Here is a 22283-nt window from a genome sequence, read left to right on the forward strand (position 1 = left end):
CCAGCATAGCCTTCAGTTGTCCATTTCCCAGTCATTGGAATGTAAGCGGAAATACCCAGCCAATGCCTCACAGGCCACAGTACTAAATTCTAACATTTCTCATCTGCTTGCACTTGAAATGTTCCCTTTTAGGCTTATTGAGATGGAAGCTTTCCACAACCTGATGACGGCAGACGTCCAAAGGTACTTGGTCCCCAGTCGCCACTATTTCTCCCGGTGTGCTGTACCAGCATTACACCAGCATGTGTCTCACAACATTACCCGTGCCCTCAAAAATGCTGTTACTGGGAAAGTCCACCTAACCATGGACACGTGGACAAGTGCTTGTATGCAGGGATGGTACATCTCACTGACGGCACACTTGGTCACCATAGTTGAAGCCGGGACCCAGTCAGACCTCGGGATAGAACACATCCTCCCCACGTCAAGGATTGCCAGCCCTACGTCAATCAGGGTTGCCCATGCAGTCTACAGCTCCTGCACATCCTTCTCCTCTTCTTCAGCCTCCATCTCTGAAATGAACACCTCAGTCAGAAGCTGGAAGTACTGCAGCACTGCCTCAGCCAAGCGGCAACAGGTTGTACTGAAGCTAATTTGATTAGGTGACAAACCGCACAATACAGAAAAGTTGTGGACAGCGCAGAAAGAGCAGTCAGATATTTGGATGACACCGCTGAACCTACAGCAAGGCATGGCTGTATGTGACAATGGCCGGAACCTGGTGGCGGCTTTGAGGCAAGGTGAGCTCACACACGTACCTTGCCTGGTTCATGTGCTTAACCTCATGGTTCAACATTTTCTGAAAAGCTACCAGAAGCTGCCGGATCTGCTAGTGAAAGTACGCCATCTGTCTGCCCATTTTAGAAAGTCAGTTACAGCTTCACCCGCCCTTGCCGTGCTTCAGCAGCGTTTGCAGCTTCCAGCTCACTGACTGGTGTGTGATGTCCCCACACTCTGGAAAATTACGCTGCATATGTTGGAAAGGATTTGTGAGCAGAAGAGGGCAATTGTTGACCACCAACATCAACAAGGCCGTCGATATTCAGCTCAGACTCCACACATAAAACCTCAGGAGTGGACATGGATGTCAGACATATGTACCATCCTACAAAACTTTGAGGACTGCACCAAGATGGTGAGCGGCGATGACCCCATAATTAGCATCACCATCCCACTTCTCAGCATTCAGAAAACCTCTGCTCACAATTTAAGAGGATGTATTACAGGCAAAGCATGAGGACATAGATCAAGGAACTTTTCAGGGGATTACACTCAGCCCAGCCTCTTGTCTTCCCAATGTGGATTGGTAGACAATGAGAAGGAGGAGGAGGAAGAAGAGCTACTTTCATGAGCTATAGATGGTAATACAAGCACAGCTGTCATATCTGGTCCACACTCATGGCTACTCAGACTTGACCGTGTAGAAGACATGGTGGTTTTGGTGGTGGTGGTGGCTAAGTGACTGGACACATTATCCACTATTCAACCAACAACCATTTCACACTGCTCTGGCTTCAGTAGTGGTGTGCTGTGGTCCCCTAGAAACTGGGACAGGAAGGTCAAGCGAGAAGATGTGGGTCTTTGTTGTGGCCCACTTTCAGTTTGACCACAGCCTCATCCTCAGCATGCACCATCAGCATCAGGCCCACTTCCCCTTCCCTTGCCATTTTAAAGGGACTACTGTACTATTTCAAAATCTCAAGACAAATGTATTTCTTTGGAGAAAAATTATATGTGATCAGTATGCCTGCAAAGCTACTATTTTTCCAACATGAAAACCAAACCACCAAGGATAGGAAGCCACCAGAAAATAAATGAACTTGGGAATAAGTTAAAAATATGCCTTTATTTATAAGATTGGCAACAATTATGGAGCGCCCCCACACCACCGCAGGGCCTAGGGGTACCTGGAGCCTGGCTACTAGGTCTCAGTCCTGGGGTTGTCACGGTGGCTAGACCCGGTCCGTGGCAGTTGTGGGGTGCAAGTCGCGGTAAATAACGAGGAAACCAGGTTGCAGTCTCTTTACCTTTTTACTGAAGGTTTTGGAGACCTCAGTCCAGAGCGCTGTTAACTGGGTTGTCAGAGACCGGCTGGTCCAAAGGCACATCAGGAGTTCTCTTTACAGGTGGGAATCAGTGTCTACCTTCTAGCGCTGGGTGTTGTAGTTCTTCCCTGCTGAGCTCCCGGGATAGTCCTCACAACTGTTTCTGTCTGTCTCTATTGTTCGTTCTCTTCGTCCTCCAGGTGATATGGTAGGACGCACCCGTATGACGGGGTAGGCCTGGAGTTCTTCCGGGACCCTAGAGTCGCCCCTCTCCCACAGCTGCCTCCGTTGTCTGCTTAGGTGTTAAGTGAGACAGCCAACCTGTAATTAGCTGTCCGGCCGTGGTTTGCAGTGTACTTAAAGTCTCTTACTTGCTCGGCGTTCCGGCCACCGACTGTTTGCGCCTCAGAAGGACGTTGCCTCGGTCTAACAGCACGACTCCTTCTGGTCCTAATACTTCTTACTGTATTCCTGGTGTGCACTGGTTAGTTCTGCTCTGAGGAGTCTGCCAGGATCCCATCCCTGACAGGTCCTCTCACTAGCTCTTCCCAGCTACTTCTCTCTGTCTTCCTGTCCAACCCCCAGTTTTACCATAGTGTGAGGAGTGGCCTACTAGATAGGACCACCCCCCCTGGTGGCCGGAGTGTGAAGTGTAGTGAGGTGTTACCTGGTCAGAGAAACTCCTTTAGTGCAATCAGACGTACCATAGCTCCCCATAGTGGCGGAGCCACAGTACTGCAACAACCAGGACTCTGGGGTGCTGCAATTACATATAAAAAAAATTTTTTGTATACTATATTTTTTAAAATAACAATTAAAAGCGCATATAGCTTTTATTCACGAGGTCCAGGAAAATATATACTCTTAATTGCACAACCCCCAGTGTAATAACTCCTTTTAAACTATGCATATCATAAAGTACAAAAGGTTAAAAAGATGGTGTTCCACCCAAAAGTAAATAAATTATGTGCAAAATGCAATTTAAATTTATAACGCTGTGCAAATAGTGCAAAAAAGGTGCTTGTTAACAAGGGATTAAACAACCCAATAATATAAAGTGCACACGTGTACCTGTCTGAGATCAGACCAAACAATACGTAGCCATTTGTAGATAGTAGATAGCACAGCAATATATGGAAGGAAATAGATTTATATATATACCTGGGGGTTAGGGAAAACCTGGACCAGTGTGCGCCCGACGCGCGTTTCGGATTTATGTCCTTCGTCAGGGGTGAACAGTTAAGTATCAGAAAGGGTTTTTATACTGTGGAGTGAAATGAACGCTGCGGCCCGAGTGTATGCGGCGCATGCGCAGACTGGAGGTCCAAGAGTTCCGGTCCCCGCGTCACATGACCAGCCGCACAGGAACGGAGTACCCGGCGTAGCCCAGGCAACATGGACGCGGGGCGCCGCAGCTCATAGACGCAGGCTGGGCATGCGCACAACCAGGGGCGCAGCGTGTAATAGGACGTGGGTATAAGAAATATGGGCTATTTAATTCTAATATAACACAGATAAATCAATAAGGGGAATATATATAGAAAAATATATAATATAAATATAGGCTATTTAATTCTAATATAAATGTAACACAATAAGGGGAATATATATAGAAAAATAATCAATTATCCAAAACGCCCATACAATAATTAAGTAAATATATTCTACCAAACTAAAAAATAAAAATAATTATAGCAAAAAACAATAACAGCTGTTTCAATGCATTGCATATTTGCACATATAGAGCATCATAACCGATTATATTCGGACCAAAAATGGAAAACTAATATTGAACAATTAAATATAAGTGAAGAATATGTCCATAATAAATAAATACATATAGATATAAATTAAAATTAATATGTACAAAAATTATTATAATTTAGTAATAAACATAATTATTATTTAATTTCTATCTTCTTAGTGTTCATCGCTTGAAAAAGCCTGAAATATACATCAGACTTCATAGTTCATCATCCACTACGGCCATCAACGTCCACAGTCCACAGTCCCACATGGTAAGTATGAACAGACAGGTACACGTGTGCACTTTATATTATTGGATTGTTTAATCCCTTGTTAACAAGCACCTTTTTTGCACTATTTGCACAGCGTTATAAATTTAAATTGCATTTTGCACATAATTTATTTACTTTTGGGTGGAACACCATCTTTTTAACCTTTTGTACTTTATGATATGCATAGTTTAAAAGGAGTTATTACACTGGGGATTGTGCAATTAAGAGTATATATTTTCCTGGACCTCGTGAATAAAAGCTATATGCGCTTTTAATTGTTATTTTAAAAAATATAGTATACAAAAAAATTTTTTTATATGTAATTGTTGCCAATCTTATAAATATAGGCATATTTTTAACTTATTCCCAAGTTCATTTATTTTCTGGTGGCTTCCTATCCTTGGTGGTTTGGTTTTCATTTCTCTATTACAGTGGTCTCCACTGGTAATATTCCACAGTACACCCTGACCACGTTCACATATTGTGTCTTATCTAGAATATTTTTTAGATCTATATAATTCTGTGGATCATTCTGGGTAGTCTGTGTTTAACAAATTATTTTTCCAACATAGATACACGAGGCTTCAGCCTCAGATAACAGACTATATAATTTTTTTTTAAGTTTTTTTGGAAATTTGGAAAAAAAAATGAGTAGAACAAGGCTTGCAGACAGAACTATGCTACGTATGCCTGCAAAGCTACAATTTTTCCATCACAGATACTCCAGGCCTCAGCATCAGATAACAGACTGTAAATTTTTTTATTTCTGTTTTTTTAAATTTGGAATAAATAAAAAAATGAGTAGAACAAGGCTAGCATTCAGAAGTATGCTACATATGCTTGTGAAGTAATAATTTTTACACCACAGATACACCAGGCCTCAGATAACAGACTGTATAATTTTCAGGGGGGGGGGGTTGTGAATTTTTGAATAAAAAAAAGAGTAGAACAAGGATAGCAGACAGAACTATGCCACTTATGCCTGCGAAGAAAAGATTTTTCCAACAGAGATACACCAGCCGTCAGCCTGAGATAACAGACAGATCTAAATGTGGTCTTGATTTTTCTTTGGCCCAACAAAATTGTGTCAATAACTAGGCTATGACACAAAATAAAACTGTAACTATTACATTTTTAGACCAGCCACAGATGTTTGCGGCAGCAAAGTGGTGTCCAAAAATGTTGTAAGACACTACCAAATAGTAGATAGTACCAATTTTTTTTTTTTTTTGGGGGGGGGCGCACTTACATCTGATGCCTAGGACAAAAAAAAATAATTTAACAATTCTTAGATTTGCACGCACTAAAATTACAATGACTAATGCTGTAGTCTGCAGCGTGACCAAGCAAATAAATGTAGAACAAAAGGGGGCTATGGATTGCTTTACAATAAAAGGCAGGTATAAGATGCAAAAAAAATGCCATGGATAACTGCAGCTAGGTATATATTAAAGGGACTCTGTGTTAGGTGTCAAGTTCCCACCTCTGCACAGGGGGAATCTCGAACCATCTCCACTGCGGTCTACCATTCTTCTCCAGCCACAGTGGAGTCTGCTCAGCGGAGACATCGGTCCCAGCGTCTAGCTCAGGCTGATACTGGACAACTGGTTACTACTGCCCTTCCAGGCTCTGTCCTTGTAGCCAGCAATGTTCAGCAGCGAGCAGGTCTATCTGGGACTAAGTCCTGCTTTTCCTCTTCTGAGCTTGCCCAAGGGAAGACCTCTCAGTGGAGGTCTGGGGTCACATGCTCAGGTACTGCAGTAGCTCATTTTGGTCCTCTAGGAAGGTCCTGAAGTTGCTCAGTTACTGTAGCAGTTCTCATTGGTCCTCTAGGAAGGTCCTGAACTTGCTGCAGCTATAAAAGGTTTGCATGGCCGCATGGCCATGCGCTAGTGTATACTTGAAATCGTGTGTGTGTTGATGTGTGAAAGTCGCTCATTAATCATCCCCTTCCTTGTGTATGACTGCTCGTGTAAGGTGGATGTTTGCTTTCTAGCGCCCGACAGCGTCATCAGTACTAAACACATGATACAGCGTCATTTGCTGTGACCGCCAGTGCGGCACCATGCGCTATTAGAGCGCTTTCCTATCCCAAGTCTGGGTGGTTAGTGGCGTCTGCCAAAGCGGCACAGCATGCACTCTTGTGCATTTAAATTATATTTTCAGTTACTTTGACACCCCAGTTGCGGTGTCGAGCGCAAATGGTCTGAACGTACTCTATTCCTGTGTCTTGGGATAGAGTCCTGAGACTCCGTGCTTGCGCTCTTGGTGCGGTATCACGGCCCTGTGACGCAACAGGGTTTGCTTCCTTCACACAGTGTGAATTTAACCCGTGTGTGTATCCACATTGTACCGCCATATAGTCCGTCATTACTCAGCAGCAGGTTCCATCTCTGCACGGTGGACCCCGGGCTGCGAACGCACCTTATACCATCTCTCTTATAATTTGGTGCATACCGCTAGCCCTAACATTACACTAGCGCCAGGGTCTGGCTAGTAATGACGGACAAACAGCAATCCTTGCTGTACATCCAGCAGCTGGAGGGTAGGTTGGTGGCTCTCGAGTGGACAACTTCAGCTGTAGATGTAACCGCAGTTGCTGTTCAGGCTGCTAGCGTGGCTGCAGCAACCTTGTCCACTGCCATCCCTGTTCCGACTCTATCTTGCCTCCTGCTGCCAGAAAAATTTTCTGGTGATAGTAAGTCTTGTAGGGGTTTCGTGAGTCAGTGCTTTATACATCTCGAGCTTCTGGCTGCTCATTTCCCCACAGAGCGGGCTAAAGTGGGATTTATTGTGTCTCTCCTGTCAGACAGGGCGTTGGAGTGGGCTTCGCCGCTGTGGGAGCATGGCGATCATGTGGTGCAGAGTGCTTCGTTGTTCCTGAGCACTCTGAAACAGGTCTTTTTAGGACCTCGTGTCACCCATGATACGGCGCTCCAACTGTTGGCATTGGTCAGCCATTTTGCCGTCCACTTTCGCACCCTAGCATCTGAGCAGGAGTGGTCGGATAAAGCCCTTATTCCGATATTTTGGAGGGGGCAGGCTGACCATGTAAAGGACGCTCTGGCCACTTTGGAGATTCCCGCCACACTGGAGGAGTTAATAGCAGTGTCCACTTTTATTGACCTCCGTTTTCACAAGCGGAGGTTAGAGCGAGCCCAGTGTAGGCAGAGGTTTCGGCTAGCTCCCACCTTCGCCAAACCTTTGGAATCTCCAGTCCAGGCCCCTGAGTCAGATGAGGCCATGGAAGTGTCACGAGCGGGATCTAATTCCCGGACTGCTCGTGCACTCCATGTCTTTGTTTGCCAGCTGTCAGGACATCTTGCCACCAGATGTCCCCAGCGGTCGAGGAAACGTCAGCATCTAGTGGTAGTAGGTGGAGGTACACTAGACACATAAAGACGTTTGCCTCCAAGTTGTCCTTTAAGGGGACAATTACTATTGGCTCATTTACCCACTCAGTGGAGTGCTGCGTGGATTCTGGGGCAATTTTATGTCTTCTGCCTTCTCCTAACTTCACACAATTCCCCTGGTAATGTTAGCTCAACCAGTAACCGTACGAGTGGTAAATGGGTCGACACTGCCCTCACAGATAACACACCAGACCATCCCTTTTTCTCTGTCCATGTCGCCATCTCATCAGGATGAGGGAATTGATGAGGTCCTGTTAGGGATACCTTGGCTACGGTACCACTCTCCTCATATTGAGCGGTCCACAGGCAGAATTTTGGGATGGGGTGAATCTTGTGGGGGTAGATGTCAGAGGGAATGTGTTCAGGTTGCTACTACTGAGGTACCGGCAGATCTATCCTCTCTCCTCAAGCAATATTGGCCCTATGCGGACGCGTTCTCCAAAAGGGTTGCGGAGACCCTTCCGCCTCACCGCCCCCATGACTGTCCTATTGACCTCTTGCCTGGTGCTGAGCCTCCCCGGGGTCGAGTCTATCCGTTATCTCTCCCGGATATGGAGGCAATGTCACAGTACATCCAGGAAAATCTTTCAAGAGGATTCATTAGGAAGTCAGTGTCACCTGCAGGGGATGGGTTCTTCTTCGTGCAGAAGAAGAACGGGGAACTACGTCCATGCATAGATTACAGGGGTCTTAATGCCATCATCGTTAAGAACAAGTATCCCCTGCCCCTGATATCTGAGCTCTTTGATAGGCTACGGGGAGCAAGGGAATTTTCTAAACTAGATCTGCGGGGTGCTTACAACCTGATTGGCATCCGTGAGGGGGACGAATGGAAGACGGCTTTTAACACCAGGGATGGGCACTATGAATATCTGGTGATGCCCTTCGGGCTCTGTAATGCCCCAGCCGTTTTCCAAGACTTTGTGAACGACATCTTCTGGGATATGCTCTCCACCTCGGTCGTAGTCTATCTGGATGATATTCTCATCTACTGTCCAGATATTGAGTCCCACCAGAGAGAGGTTTGCAGAGTCTTCGACCTCTTATGGGAAAATTCCCTCTACGCAAAGTTCGAGAAATGTGTATTTGAGCAGGAGTCCTTACCTTTCCTGGGCTATTTCATCTCCACCCAGGGATTGGCTATGGATCCTGCCAAACCACAGGCTGTGATGGACTGACAGGAACCCCATTCTCTTAAAGCGGTGCAGCGCTTTATGGGGTTCATTAATTACTATCGCCAGTTCATTCCACACTTCTCAACTTTGGTAGCTCCCTTGGTTGCCCTCACCAAGAAGGGAGAAATTCCTAAATTGTGGTCTGAGGAGGTCTCCAAGGCCTTTCTCTCCATTAAGTCATGCTTCGCTAGCGCTCCCATCCTACATCGCCCCGATGTAGATAAGCCATTTATAATGGAGGTGTATGCCTCAACCGTTGGTGCTGGAGCAGTCCTTTTCCAAAAGGATGCTCAAGGTCAGAAGCATCCTTGCTTCTTCTTTTCCAAGACCTTCTCACCAGTGGAGAGGAATTATTCCATCGGGAACAGGGAGTTACTAACCATGAAGTTGGCCTTCTCAGAGTGGAGACATCTCTTGGAGGGAGCTCGTTTTCCCTTCCAAGTCTTCACAGACCACAAGAATTTGGTGTGCTTGCAAACAGCCCAGCAGTTAAATTCTCGCCAGGCCAGATGGTCCTTGTTTTTCTCCTGGTTCCATTTCACCCTCCATTTTCTTTCCGGGTAGGAGAACATTCGTGCCGACGCTCTCTCTCATTCCGTTGTATCATCTGAGGAAGAAGAAGAGGAGCCTCGGCTTATTGTCCCAACCGAGAGCCTGAGAACTGTGGCCCTGGTTTCACTAGAGTCTGTGCCTCTGGGCAAGACTTTTGTACCATCCAGTCTGCGTCTGGAGGTTCTCTCTTGGGCTCACTTGTCCAGGGTGGGTGGACATTTTGGGTCCAAAAGGACATCTGAACTACTGGCGAGGACATACTGGTGGCTGCATATGGCTGACTATGTTCGGGCGTGTGTCACCTGCGCCAAGAACAAGTCTCCTCGGCAATGGCCAGCTGGGTTGCTTTACCCCCTGCCGATGGCAGACAGGCCCTGGGAGATGGTCGGGATGGATTTTGTGGTGGGCTTACCCAAGTCTCCTAGCTGCACCATTATCTGGGTGATCACTGACCATTTTTCCAAAATGGTGCACTTGGCGCCTCTTCCACGGCTACCTTCTGCACGGGCTCTGGCAGCATTGTTCATCAAACATATCTTTCGCCTACACGGTATGCCAGACAAAATTGTCAGTGACTGGGGTCCCCAGTTTGCGTCTCGATTCTGGAGAGAGCTTTGTTGTCTACTCAGTATTGAGTTGAATCTTTCCTTGGCATATCATCACGAGATGAATGGGTTGGTAGAGAGGGCCAACCAGACTGTGGTCACATATCTACATCATTTTTTTCCCTCTCTATTTTTTTGTCCCAAAGAAGAGGATATTTTTGCTTGAGTTCCCTATTAAGGATAAAAAGGCTGTGGTGAAAAAGACTATTTTTTCGTTTTTTTGCTTGGTTCTTTTTTCTTTATTTTTTTCATCTTTGTTTTTCATACAATGTTTCCTAATTTTTTATGATATGTTATTTTTTCTGTGTGAGAAATCAGTAGGCCATTAAGCCAACTGTATTTGGAGGGGCTCTATTTGATGGATCTGCTATGTGGAATTGAGAGAATTATATTTTCCTTGTCTGTGCCTTATGAAATATTCTACATTTATGTATGAACATCCTATTAAGGGCCTTTAGCCTTTTGGTCATATATATATTTTCTGTTTCATTGTTTATTTTTTCTAATTTTTTTCATATTGCGTAATCCATTTTGTTTATTTTTTATAATCTGTTTATTATGAAAAATTGGGACCTGCCCTTATTGATGTGTATGGACAAAACAATGAAAACCTATATAGTATACATTGTGTAATAGGATAATAATAGTTTCCTCTTGTATACTCTATAAGAACCATTCATTGTGTATCAGTACCCTATCTAGGATCCTCAGCCTCTTGGCTATAGTATTATTTTTGTGTTTATTTGTTTGTTTTATTTTTTCTAATTTTTTCTTATTCTTTATATGAACTATTTTGCTAATTTTTTATGATAATTTTGTTTTTTTGGGGTCAACCTGTATCTGGGATACTACCTTATAGGGACTGTAGGATATCTGTAGGGTGAATAGGGACAGTCCTCGTGGAGCGGGGGCACCAACCGCAGTAACTTAGGGTGCCTACCCCCGTAAGTAGGTAGTGGATAAGAGTAGGGAATTTGGTAGGGGTTGGTTGCTCCCCTTGCTGGTTATTTGTCTTTATTGATGTCTTCAATTTTAGAACTTTGTTATTTTAACTTTATATATTAAAAGTTATATTTTAGGAATCCTTGTTTTTGTGGTTTTGTTTTTTATCATTTTTTTCTGCCAGGCAGGATGACTGGGCATCCTTGCTACCATGGGCAGAGTTTGCGCTTAACAATGCCGTAGCGGACTCCACCGGTCAGACTCCATTCCTCCTTAATTACGGCCAACATCCACATGTCCCTGTGCCCATTCCCGTGTCTTCTGCTGACTCCAGGGTGGCAGACTGGGCTGTGGAGGTGTGGGACATTGGAGAGAATGGGGTCCTCCACCGATGCACATCGGCGCCCCGCTCCAACCTTTGCTCCTGGCGACTTAGTGTGGCTCTCGCCCGTAACATCAGGCTGCATGTTGAGTCCACTAAGTTTGCACCTCGCTACTTGGGTCCCTTCAAGATCCTCGAACAGGTTAACCCTGTGGTCTACCGTCTGGCCCTTCCTCCACGCCTAGGTATTACCGACACCTTTCATGTGTCCCTCTTGAAGCCCGTATACATGTCCCGGTTTTCTGAGTCATCTGCCGGGACATTCGGTTAGTCTACGGACGATTACAAGGTGAACACTATTTTGGGGTGCAAGGTAGTACGTGGCAAGAAATTTTTATTTGGTCGACTGGAAGGGTTATGTGTTGTGAATTCCGTTCTTGAACTCCCTCCTGTGGTCATGAATGGTACTTCGGTGAGTTCTGTCCGTGGACTCCCTCTGGTGGCTGTGAGTGGAGCTGCTGGTTCTGAGATTCCTTCTCCAGCTGCCCTCGTTATGGGCTAGGCTGGATTCTCTATTTAACTCCACTCAGATCATTACTCCATGCCAGCTGTCAACGTTCTAGTACTGGTTTCTGTGGACCCGTCTACTCCAGCACAAGCTAAGTTCCTGCTTGTTCATTTGATACATATGGTTTTTCTTGCTAAGTTTTAGTCCAGCTTGCTATCATGAAATTATCTGGCTAGCTGGAAGCTCTGGGGGTGCAGAGTGGCACCACCGCATCGTGAGTCGGTGCGGGGGTATTTCTTGCACACTCTGCGTGGTTTTTTGTAGCTTTTTGTGTTGACCACAAAGATCCCTTTTCTGTCCTCAAATCTGTTTAGTTAGACTGGCCTCTCTTTGCTAAAACCTATTTCATCCTGTGTTTGTGATTTCCTCTTATCTCATAGTCAATACCTGTGGGGGGCTGCTTTTACCTTTGGGGAAATTTCTCTGAGGCAAGTGAGGCTGTGTTTTCTTTCTTTAGGGGAAGTTAGCTCTTAGGCTGTGAAGAGGCATCTAGGCAGAGTCAGGCACGCTCCACGGCTATTTCTAGTTGTGTTGATAGGAGTAGGGTTTGCGGTCAGCAGAGTTCCCTTTTCCCCAGAGCTCGTCCCGATTCCGTGTTTAACTATCAGGTCATTTCTGGTGCACCTAACCACCGGTTCCATAACAGTTATGGCCCAGAGGGCAGGTCTTGGGAGCCTGCTGAGCACATTCGAGCTCCATAGCTCATTGTGGCCTTTGAGAGTAGCAAGTTCCAAGGAGGGGGGGCAATGTTAGGTGTCGAGTTCCCACCTCTGCACAGGGGGGATCTTGAACCATCTCCGCTGCAGTCTCCCATTCTTCTCCAGCCGCAGTGGAGTCTGCTCAGCGGAGATGTCGGTCCCAACATCTAGCTCAGACAGATTCTGGACGACTGGTTACTACTGCCTTTCCAGGCTCTGTCCTTGTAGCCAGCAATGTTCAGCAGCGAGCAGGTCTTTCTGGGACTAAGTCCTGCTTTTCCTCTTCTGAGCATGCCCAAAGGAAGACCTCTCAGTGGAGGTCTGGGGTCACATGCTCAGGTACTGCAGTAGCTCCTATTGGTCCTCTAGGAAGGTCCTGAAGTTGCTCAGTTACTGCAGCAGTTCTCATTGGTCCTCTAGGAAGGTCCTGAACTTGCTGCAGCTATAAAAGTTTCGCATGGCCACACGGCCGTGGGCTAGTGTATACTTGAAATCGTGTGTGTGTTGATGTGTGAAAGTCGCTCATTAATCATCCCCTCCTTTGTGTATGACTGCTCGTGTAAGGTGGATGCTTGCTATCTAGCGCCCGACAGAGCCATCAGTACTAAATGCACGATACAGCGTCAATTGCTGTGACCGCCAGTGCAGCGCCATGTGTTATTAGAGCGCTTTCCTATCCCAAGTCTGGGTGGTCAGTGGCGTCCGCCACAGTGGCACAGCACGCACTCTTGTGCATTTAAATTATATTTTCAGTTACTCTGACACCCCAGTTGCGGTGTCGAGCACAAGTAGTCTGAATGTACTCTAATCCTGTGTCTTGGGATAGAGTCTGGCGACTCCTTGCTTGCGCTCTTGGTGCGGTACCGTGGCCCTGTGATGCAACAGGGTTTGCTTCCTTCACACAGGGTGAAGTTAACCCATGTGTATCCACATTGTTCCGCCATATAGTCCTTTATTACTCAGCAGCAGGTTCCATATCTGCACGGTGGACCCCGGGCTGCGAACGCACCTTATACCATCTCTCTTATAATTTGGTGCGCTCCGCTAGCCCTAATACTCTGTCACCCCAACAATCGTATCTGAGCTAAGCCCACCGGCATCAGGGGCTTATCTACAGCATTCTGTAATGCTGTAGATAAGCCCCCGATGTAACCTGAAAGGTGAGAAATAAATGTTAGATTATACTCACCCAGGGGTGGTCCTGGTGCCGTGCGGTCCGATAGGCATCGCGATCCGTGTCCAGCGCCTCCTATATTCATTTGATGACATCCTCTTCTTGTCTTCTTGCAGAGGCTCTGGTGCAGGCGTACTTTGTCTGCTCTGCTGAGGGCAGACCAAGTACAGCAGTGTGCAGGCGTCGGGAAAGGTCAGAGAGACTTATTTCATTGTGTTGACTTTACCCCATGCAAGTTATGACTGTGCATAATTTCCAAATTTGGATAAAAATGTTCAAAAACATCTATTGACTGACGTTGAATTGGAAGAGCTTGTCAACGCCTGATTCAGAAGACGATATCCCACAGGAAAATGTGTCCAAAGAAGAGGACCACATGAATGAAGAGGAAAGCAATGCTGAAAATTCTGATTCTGAAGTGGAATTTGAAAAGGAGAATGATACCCAGACAACTAGTTGTATGCAAGAAATCCTTTCAAAAAACAAGGATGTAATTTAGAACTTTCAGCCTAGTCATGCTGGTAGATTGTCCTCAGAAAATATCATAAAAGCTACTCCTGTTCCTACTAGTTACTCTAATCAAGATTATCTGATATAGGATCAGGATTCACATTGTTCCTAAATATGACTATTAGTGCTGAGCGAGTATACTCGTTGCTCGAGTTTTCCTGAGCATGTTCGGGTGTCCTCCGAGTATTTTGGCGTGCTCGGAGATTTAGTTTTTGTCTCCGCAGCTGCATGATTTGCGACTGCTAGACAGCCTGAATATGTGTGAGGAATGCCTGCTTGTTAGGGAATTCCCACATGTATTCAGCCTGTCTAGCTGTCATAAATCATGCAGCTGAGGTGACAAAAACTAAATCTACGAGCATGGCAAAATACTCGGAGACCACCCGAGCATGCTCGGGAAAACCCGAGCAATGAGTGTACTCGCTCATCACTAATGACTATCCTAAATATTATTATACAAATGACAAACATTGAGGGACAGCGAGTTTATGGTGATAAATGGAACAAATTAGAAGTGACTGCTCCAAATGCTTCTATTTGTTAACTTCTTTTAGCAGGAGTATACAAATCTTATAGTGAATCAACTAAAAGTTTGTGGAATTCCGAAAGCGGTCGCCACATATTTAGAGCTACAATGTCTCTTGAAAGGTTTCATGAGATTTCTAGAGTACTGAGGTTTGATAACACAGATCGAAATGAAAGAAGGGCTAAAGATAAACTAGCCCCTTTTAGAAATGTTTGTAATAAATGGTAGAGATTCTACCAAAATTATATAATATTGGTGAAGTTATAACTGTCAGTGAACAACTGTGGCATTCCGAGGTAGGTGCCTGTTAGGACAATGCATACCGAGTAAGCCAGCAAAGTACGGCATCAAGATACGGACACTTTGTGACATCAAAAGTTCATACGTTGTAAACGCTCAAGTGTATACAGGAAGAAACACTGGAGAAAGAGCTGAAAATAAATCAGGGTATGCGAGTTGTTCTCGATTTGACTCATGGACTAAAAGAAGAAAATGTCACATGTGACCATTATTTCACATCCTACCAACTGGGCCAGATGTTATGAAAAAGACAACTTACCATGCAGGGTACTGTAAGGAAAAACAAGCCAGAACTGCCGTAAGGTATCCTTAGTTAAAGAGATGTGTAAAGTTCTACTCTTTACTTTACTGGAGATACAACAGCTGCATCTTACGTTCCCCCAAAAAATAAACATGCAATTCTAATGAGCACAATGCACCATGACAATGCAATAAGTAATCGAGAAAACAGAAAGCTGGACATGATATTAGATTATAATGCCACAGAAGGGGCAGTTGATATACTAGATCAGGGGTGGGGAATATTTTTTCTGCCAAAGGGCCATTTGGACATTTACACCAGCCTTCGAGGGCCATACAAACTCCACCCACAAAGTACATCCTGATTCTGGCACTGGTGTCAGGACGTAATCTTTCACTGCATGCCCTTCAATGTTCAGTAGTGAACACTGCGTGTGTGCGCTAACAGAGAAAGAAGAAATTAATGAGCTTGTGGCCATCAAAATACAGCTCCTTGCCCAAGAATGCAGTCCCTGAGAATCTGCTCGGGGGCCTGATAAAAGGTCATCGAGGGCCGTAAATAGCCCAAGGGCCTTAGGTTCCCCACCCCTGCACTAGATCAAGCAATATCATCATACACATGCAAACGCAAAACTAATCGTTGGCCAATGATAATATTTTACAACATTCTGGATGTTTTGGCAAACAACACATTTGTTTTATGGAGATAAATCGACCCAATTGGAACGGAAATAAGCTGCATAAAAGAAGACTTCTTACTGAAGAATTAGTAAAATCCTTAGGTCGTATATCGAAGCCAGAAAAGTAAACCCAAGAAGTGAAGGAGCAGCAGCCATTGTGAAGAGTGTCCAGCAGCATTCTCAAGAAAGACTCCACGGCCTCCACCAGCACAGCTACCAGACAAAAAAGGAAGCGATGTATGTAGCTTCTCTCCATCTTCTTGTGACAATAAAACAAACCTGACGTGCTGGGTGTGCAAAATATCTATGTAAAGGACATGTGTTTTATTATTGTGTTGAATGTAAAAATGCATGAACCTGTTCAACCTTTTTACAGATAAAAAAGAAAAACTGAAGTTTTCATTAGTTGTTTTATAAAATATGTTAACACAAAGTTATATTCAGTTAGATTTCATGTTATAGCAATAGAAATTTAAAGCATGTTATGTTATTTGTGTGCAGAATGCTATAAAGCGAACATAATTGCAAACAGCCCATGTAACCTTTTTCTGAAAAAAATAAATAAAAATTAAGTTTTAATTTAATTTTTCATGTTTATGATTAACCATGTTCACATATAGTTTAATAATGACATAGGTATTCAAATAAAACTCTTGCAGTAGCTAAAATCAACATTTGAAAAGGTCGGGTCACATTGACCGAAACAGTACAAGTGTATAATAAATGCGATCTGAACAGCAGGGTTAATTAGTAAAAGCAAAATGAAGTAAAAATTATACATTCCCACACATAAAGTGGGTCTCTTACTTTGGATTTCTGGATACTTCATCATTAGTAGAAGGCCCCATCTCAGGGTGGTTGAGGTTGTCTCCATGCCAGCGTCGTAGAGATCCGCAACCAGCTGTGTTAGGTTTTCATTGGTGAAGTATAATTTAGGATTTGGCTTTTCCTAACATAGAAAATACATCAAAAACATGTTCTTTGAGAAGCCACTTTGAACTGCTGCTCTAGCAAAAATCCAAACTCAAGCATTAGTTGCAAACACGGAGCATGGAGGAGGGGGGCAGAGAAACTGACAATAGGAGAGTGTTTGCAAATATTGTTTGCACATGGATTCTTGCCAAAGCAGCAGATCAGAGCAGCTTCTAAAAGAGCATGAACTTGGTAGATAAAACAACACTTTTAGCATTGTTTTACAGTGCCTTGTGAAAGTATTCGTCTCCCTGGAACTTTTCAACCTTTTCCCACATATCATGCTTAAAACATAAAGATGCCAAATGTAAATTTTTGGTGAAGAATCAACAAAAAGTGGAACACAATTGTGACGTTGAACAAAATTTATTGGTTATTTAAAATTTTTGTGGAAATTCAAAAACTGAAAAGTGGGGCGTGCAATATTATTCGGCCCCTTTACTCTCAGTGCAGCAAACTCACTCCAGAAGTTCATTGCGGATCTCTGAATGATCCGATGTCCTAAATGCCTAATGATGATAAATATAATCCACCTGTGTGTAATCAAGTCTCCGTATAAATGCACCTGCTCGGTGATAGTCTCAGGGTTCTGTGTGAAGCACAGAGAGCATCAGGAAGACCAAGGAACACAACAGGCAGGTCCGTGATACTGTTCTGGAGAAGTTTAAAGCCAGATTTGGATACAAAATTATTTCAAAAACTGTAAACATCCCAAGGAGCACTGTGCAAGCAATCATATTGAAATGGAAGGAGTATCATACCACTGCAAATCTACCAAGACCCGGCCGTTCCTCTAAACTTTAATCTCAAACAAGGAGAAGACTGATCAGAGATGGAGCCAAGAGGTCCATGATCACTCTGGATGAACTGCAGAGATCTACAGCTGAGGTGGGACAGTCTGTCCGTAGGACAACAATCAGTCGTACACTGCACAAATCTGGCCTTTATGGAAGAGTGGCAAGAAAAAAAACATTTCTAAAAGATATCCATAAAAAGTGTTGTTTAAAGTTTGCAATAAGCCACTGGGGAGAAACAACAAACATGTGGAAGAAGGTGCTCTGGTCAGATGAAACCAAAATCAAACTTTTTGGCAACAGTGCCAAACAATATGTTTGGTGTAAAGGCAACACAGCTCATCACCCTGAACACACCATCCCCACCGTCAAACATGGTGGTGGCAGCATCATGGTTTGGGCCTGCTTTTCTTCAGCAGGGACAGGGAAGATGGTTAAAATTGATGGGATGACGTATGGAGCCAAATACAGGACCATTCTGGAAGAAAACCTGTTGGAGTCTGCAAAAGACCTGAGACTTGGACGGAGATTTGTCTTCCAACAAGACAATGATCCCAAACATAAAGCAAAATCTACAATGGAATGGTTCACAAATAAATGTATCCAGGTGTTAGAATGGCCAAGTCAAAGTCCAGACCTCAATCCAATCGAGAATCTGTGGAAAGAGCTGAAAACTGCTGTTCACAAACGATCTCCATCAAACCTCATTGAGCTCGAGCTGTTTTCCAAGAAAAAATGGGAAAAAATTTCAGTCTCTTGATGTACAAAACTGATAGAGACATACTCCAAGCGACTTGTAACTGTCACCAGGTTGACAGTTCAGAATTCTTTTATTGAATCACACACAAAGAGGCATCTTCACGGCTCGGGGATGTGGGGGAGTGCAAAGTGAATCAGACGAGACGACGGCCGTTTCGCGCTGACAAAAGCGCTTCCACGGGTCCGTGGAAGCGCTTTTGTCAGCGCGAAACGGCCGTCGTCTCGTCTGATTCACTTTGCACTCCCCGACATCCCCGAGCCGTGAAGATGCCTCTTTGTGTGTGATTCAATAAAAGAATTCTGAACTGTCAACCTGGTGAGTGCTACGGTGTTTTTCTGCTGCCAGTTATTTCATGACAAACTTTTATATTCACGCAAGCACCTCCATGTTTGCCTCGGACATCCAGCTGGTTTTATTTACCTCACGATAATTTGTGGCTCCGGTATTGAAGGCAGTGCAGCTCTCTGGTTGCTGGTTTTTTGGACTTGTAGCTGTAATCGCAGCAAAAGGTGGCACAACAAAGTATTAAGTTAAAGGGGCCGAATAATATTGCACGCCCCACTTTTCAGTTTTTGAATTTCCACAAAAATTCAAAATAACCAATAAATTTTGTTCAACTTCACAATTGTGTTCTACCTGTTGTTGATTCTTCACCAAAAATTTACATTTTGTATCTTTATGTTTGAAGCATGATATGTGGGAAAAGGTTGAAAAGTTCCAGGGGCCAGAATACTTTCGCAAGGCACTGTATATCATTAGCGTTATAGCAGTGTGATAAAATGTCTTTGTATGTGACACTTTTCCCACTATTTCTACAATATATTTTATCATATGTGCTGGACATAACCATATGATCCCATTCACTAGATCAATCTATCTATCTAGTAGTAAAAAATGGAAGGCAACTCTCCAAAAAGTAGTTTCAAAATAGGGTGGACTTTATTATGTCCACATGGCGTGGCGACCTTCCGGCTATAAGGAAAAAGGCTTATAGCCGAAACGTCGCCATGCCATGTGGACCTAATAAAGTCCACCCTATTTTGAAACTACTTTTTGGAGTGCTGTCTTCTGTTTTTACTACTATATGTTGGTAAGTATGGATTGATTGCTGGGAGACTCTGCACCCATTTAATCTTTTAGTGCTGTTTTTTCTAACTATCTTTCATCTATCAAAACAAAAAATGGTGCAGCACCAGAAACATCTAAAAATGGAAATAGTGGGTGCAAAGCCCCCCAGACAAATCCTATAATTAATGATATCCTAGCAAAAAGAGGCAGCACTCCATGGTCAAAAAGTATAAATGGTTTATTGACCCATTGTGATGGTGACATTGAAGGGCTTGAGAAGTTTCCACACTTGGAACAAAATGTCGCCATCACAATGGGTCAATAAACCATTTATACTTTTTGAACATGGAGAGCTGCCTCTATTTGCTTGCCTATTATCACTGTTTGGTATTGTCTGGGGGGCTTTACACCAACTGCCTCCATTTTTTGCTGTTGCTGGTGCTGCACATTTTTTTATCTATCTATCTATCTATCTATCTATCTATCTATCTATCTATCTATCTATCTAGTTATGATCAAACCTTTTGAAATTCAAATTTGCCATCTTTGACAAATTGTTCCCCAAAATTTGATTTTCAAGCCAATTGAATGGGTGTAAAAAAGAAAGCGAGAAAACAAATAGAGGAATAGAGAAAAGAGAAAGAGAGGTAGAAAGAGTAAAAAGGTGGGTAATGGGGAGAATGAACCTAAGATTTTGCATTGCAAAAGCGAAAAGAAATGTGTGGATACTGAAATACATCAAACTATTACACTCTGATGCCACCTTTCGTATCTTTGTGTCGCTATTGATACAACTGATACAAATAAGGGCAGGTGAAGACAACAGTATTTTATCTCATCTTAGAGAGATTCACTATGGGAATCACATTCTGATCACAGTTTTAACAGAGTGTGGTCATAGGGTGATCTGATTCTCTCAAATGTGGAGAAAATGGAGATTAACAATTCTCCATTTTCTCCATTCTGTCAGTTCATGGAAATCGGACTGCACTCGGATGTCATTCAAGTGCGGTCCTTTGTTTTCCATGGACTCATTTACTTGCAAGGCCAAGTGCGATCTGAATATTGGATCAAACTTGGGCTTTCTTCAAATTTTCGTTCAGACCGGCACTGTCCGAGAATTAAATTGGACATGGGTACGGTTCCATAGATTAACATTGGTCCCAGTGTAATCCAATGTATTGTCGGATCTCGCTCAGATCAACAATACGGTAGTCTACTTGTTTTTCAGCTGTAGTGTCTTTTTCTGTCCCTATGCCAGAAGAGCTGTGCACTCTGACCAGCCAATCCCTACTCTGTAAATGCAAAAAATTATGTTAATCTTTTATACAGGCTGTCTTAGCCTGCCATGGTTGGATACAGAATGTTATGGGATAGCTACAGGACAAAAAGGGAAGCTCAATCAGGTTAGCACAACCTTTTTATTAATTTTTCTGTTTTATTCCAGGTAAGACCCTATTGTGCTTCTCTGCTCCCTAGCGTCTATACATATATTAAAATGGGGCTAGGCAGTTTTCATTTTTGGCTGCATATTATTATTATTATTATCATTAATATTTTATCGCCGTTTATTCCATGGCACTTTACATGTGAAAAGGGGTATACATGGTTTGAAGGAGATATCAGAGTCAAGGGTTACCTAGAGGCAGCAAGCTTGCAGGACTGAGGAGAGTGAGCATCCATTCACTTTAATGGATAGGTCTATTGGGGGGGTTAAGTGAGATGGAGGAAAGATAATGAATTCCGTTTTATCCATGTTATGTTTTAGAAATCTAGCAGAGAAGAAAGATGAAATAGCAGATAGACATTGTGGGTTTCTGGCTAGTAAGGAGGTAATATCGGGACCAGTTAGTTAATTCTGTGTGTCGTCAGCGGAGATGTGATACTGAAAGTCGTGGGACTCTATGAGCTGTCTCAGACCAAAGGTGTAGTGGAAGAAGAGCGAGGGTCGTAGAACTGAACCTTGGGGGACACCAACAGATAGGGAGTGAGATGAGGAGATGGTGTGTGAGTAGGAGACGTTAAATGTCCGGTCTGTAAGGTTTGAGGAAATCCAAGATAAGCTCAAGTTTATGATGAGAAGAGATCAGAGAATCTGTGTCGAAGCCAGTGAACGGAGGAGGACAGAGTAGTGTCGCTTGAATTTGTCAGGTAGTAGATGTGATGCTAGTCACTTCTCACGCAAGCCTTTAGTCAGAGTGGTCAAGGAGTCCAAGGTCAGAAGCCAGGAGGGTACGACATAAACAGAAGGAAGAGACAAAAGCGTAGTCAGGTAACATTCCGAAGTCAGAGTACCGGAAGGATAACGGATCAGAGATGAAGGGGTTAAACAAGTGGATGGTCAGAACGAAGTCCACGGTCAGGCAACAGATCAAGCATACAGAACTCAAGGCACAGGAAAGCACAAAGCACAAACCTCGCAAGATGAATTTACATCTGGCAGTGTTCTCAGCTCAGTTAAGAAGCACGGCCATTAACTGGAATAATGAACACATTAAAGGGAACCTGTCACCTGAATTTGGCGGGACCAGTTTTGGGTCATATGGGCGGGGGTTTTGGGTGTTTGATTCACCCTTTCCTTACCCGCTGGCTGCATGCTGCCCACAATATTGGATTGAAGTTCATTCTCTGTCCTCCGTAGTACATGCCTGCACAAGGCAATATTGCCTTCTGCAGGCATGTACTACGGAGGACAGAGAATGAACTTCAATCCAATATTGCGGCCAGCATGCAGCCAGCGGGTAAGTAAAAGGTGAATCAAACACCCGAAAACCCCGCCCATATGACCCAAAACTGGTCCCGCCAAATTCAGGTGACAGGTTCCCTTTAATAGGGATTTATGGAATACATTAGGGATGCGAAGGGATGGAGGAAGCCTTAATCTAAATGCCACAGGATTGACCACCTCCAGGATCTCATAT

At 43.9% G+C, this 22283-nt stretch overlaps 2 protein-coding genes across 4 annotated transcripts in view; both read right to left on the reverse strand.

Moving 5' to 3' along the window:
* The window catches only part of LOC143808691 (cytochrome P450 2K1-like), a 1051026-nt gene that overhangs the window by 441704 nt on the left and 587039 nt on the right, over positions 1-22283 (reverse strand). The window lies entirely within an intron of this gene.
* LOC143808693 (cytochrome P450 2K1-like) overlaps positions 1-22283 on the reverse strand; it is a 486681-nt gene that overhangs the window by 97644 nt on the left and 366754 nt on the right. For all 3 annotated transcript variants that reach the window (XM_077291614.1, XM_077291613.1, XM_077291612.1), the window contains one exon: positions 16576-16717. In XM_077291614.1, coding sequence (XP_077147729.1) covers positions 16576-16717 — 142 coding nt within the window. The remainder of the gene's footprint in view (positions 1-16575; positions 16718-22283) is intronic.

The sequence above is a fragment of the Ranitomeya variabilis genome, chromosome 2 (genome assembly GCF_051348905.1).
Source record: "Ranitomeya variabilis isolate aRanVar5 chromosome 2, aRanVar5.hap1, whole genome shotgun sequence".
Classification (NCBI taxonomy): Eukaryota; Metazoa; Chordata; class Amphibia; order Anura; family Dendrobatidae; genus Ranitomeya; species Ranitomeya variabilis.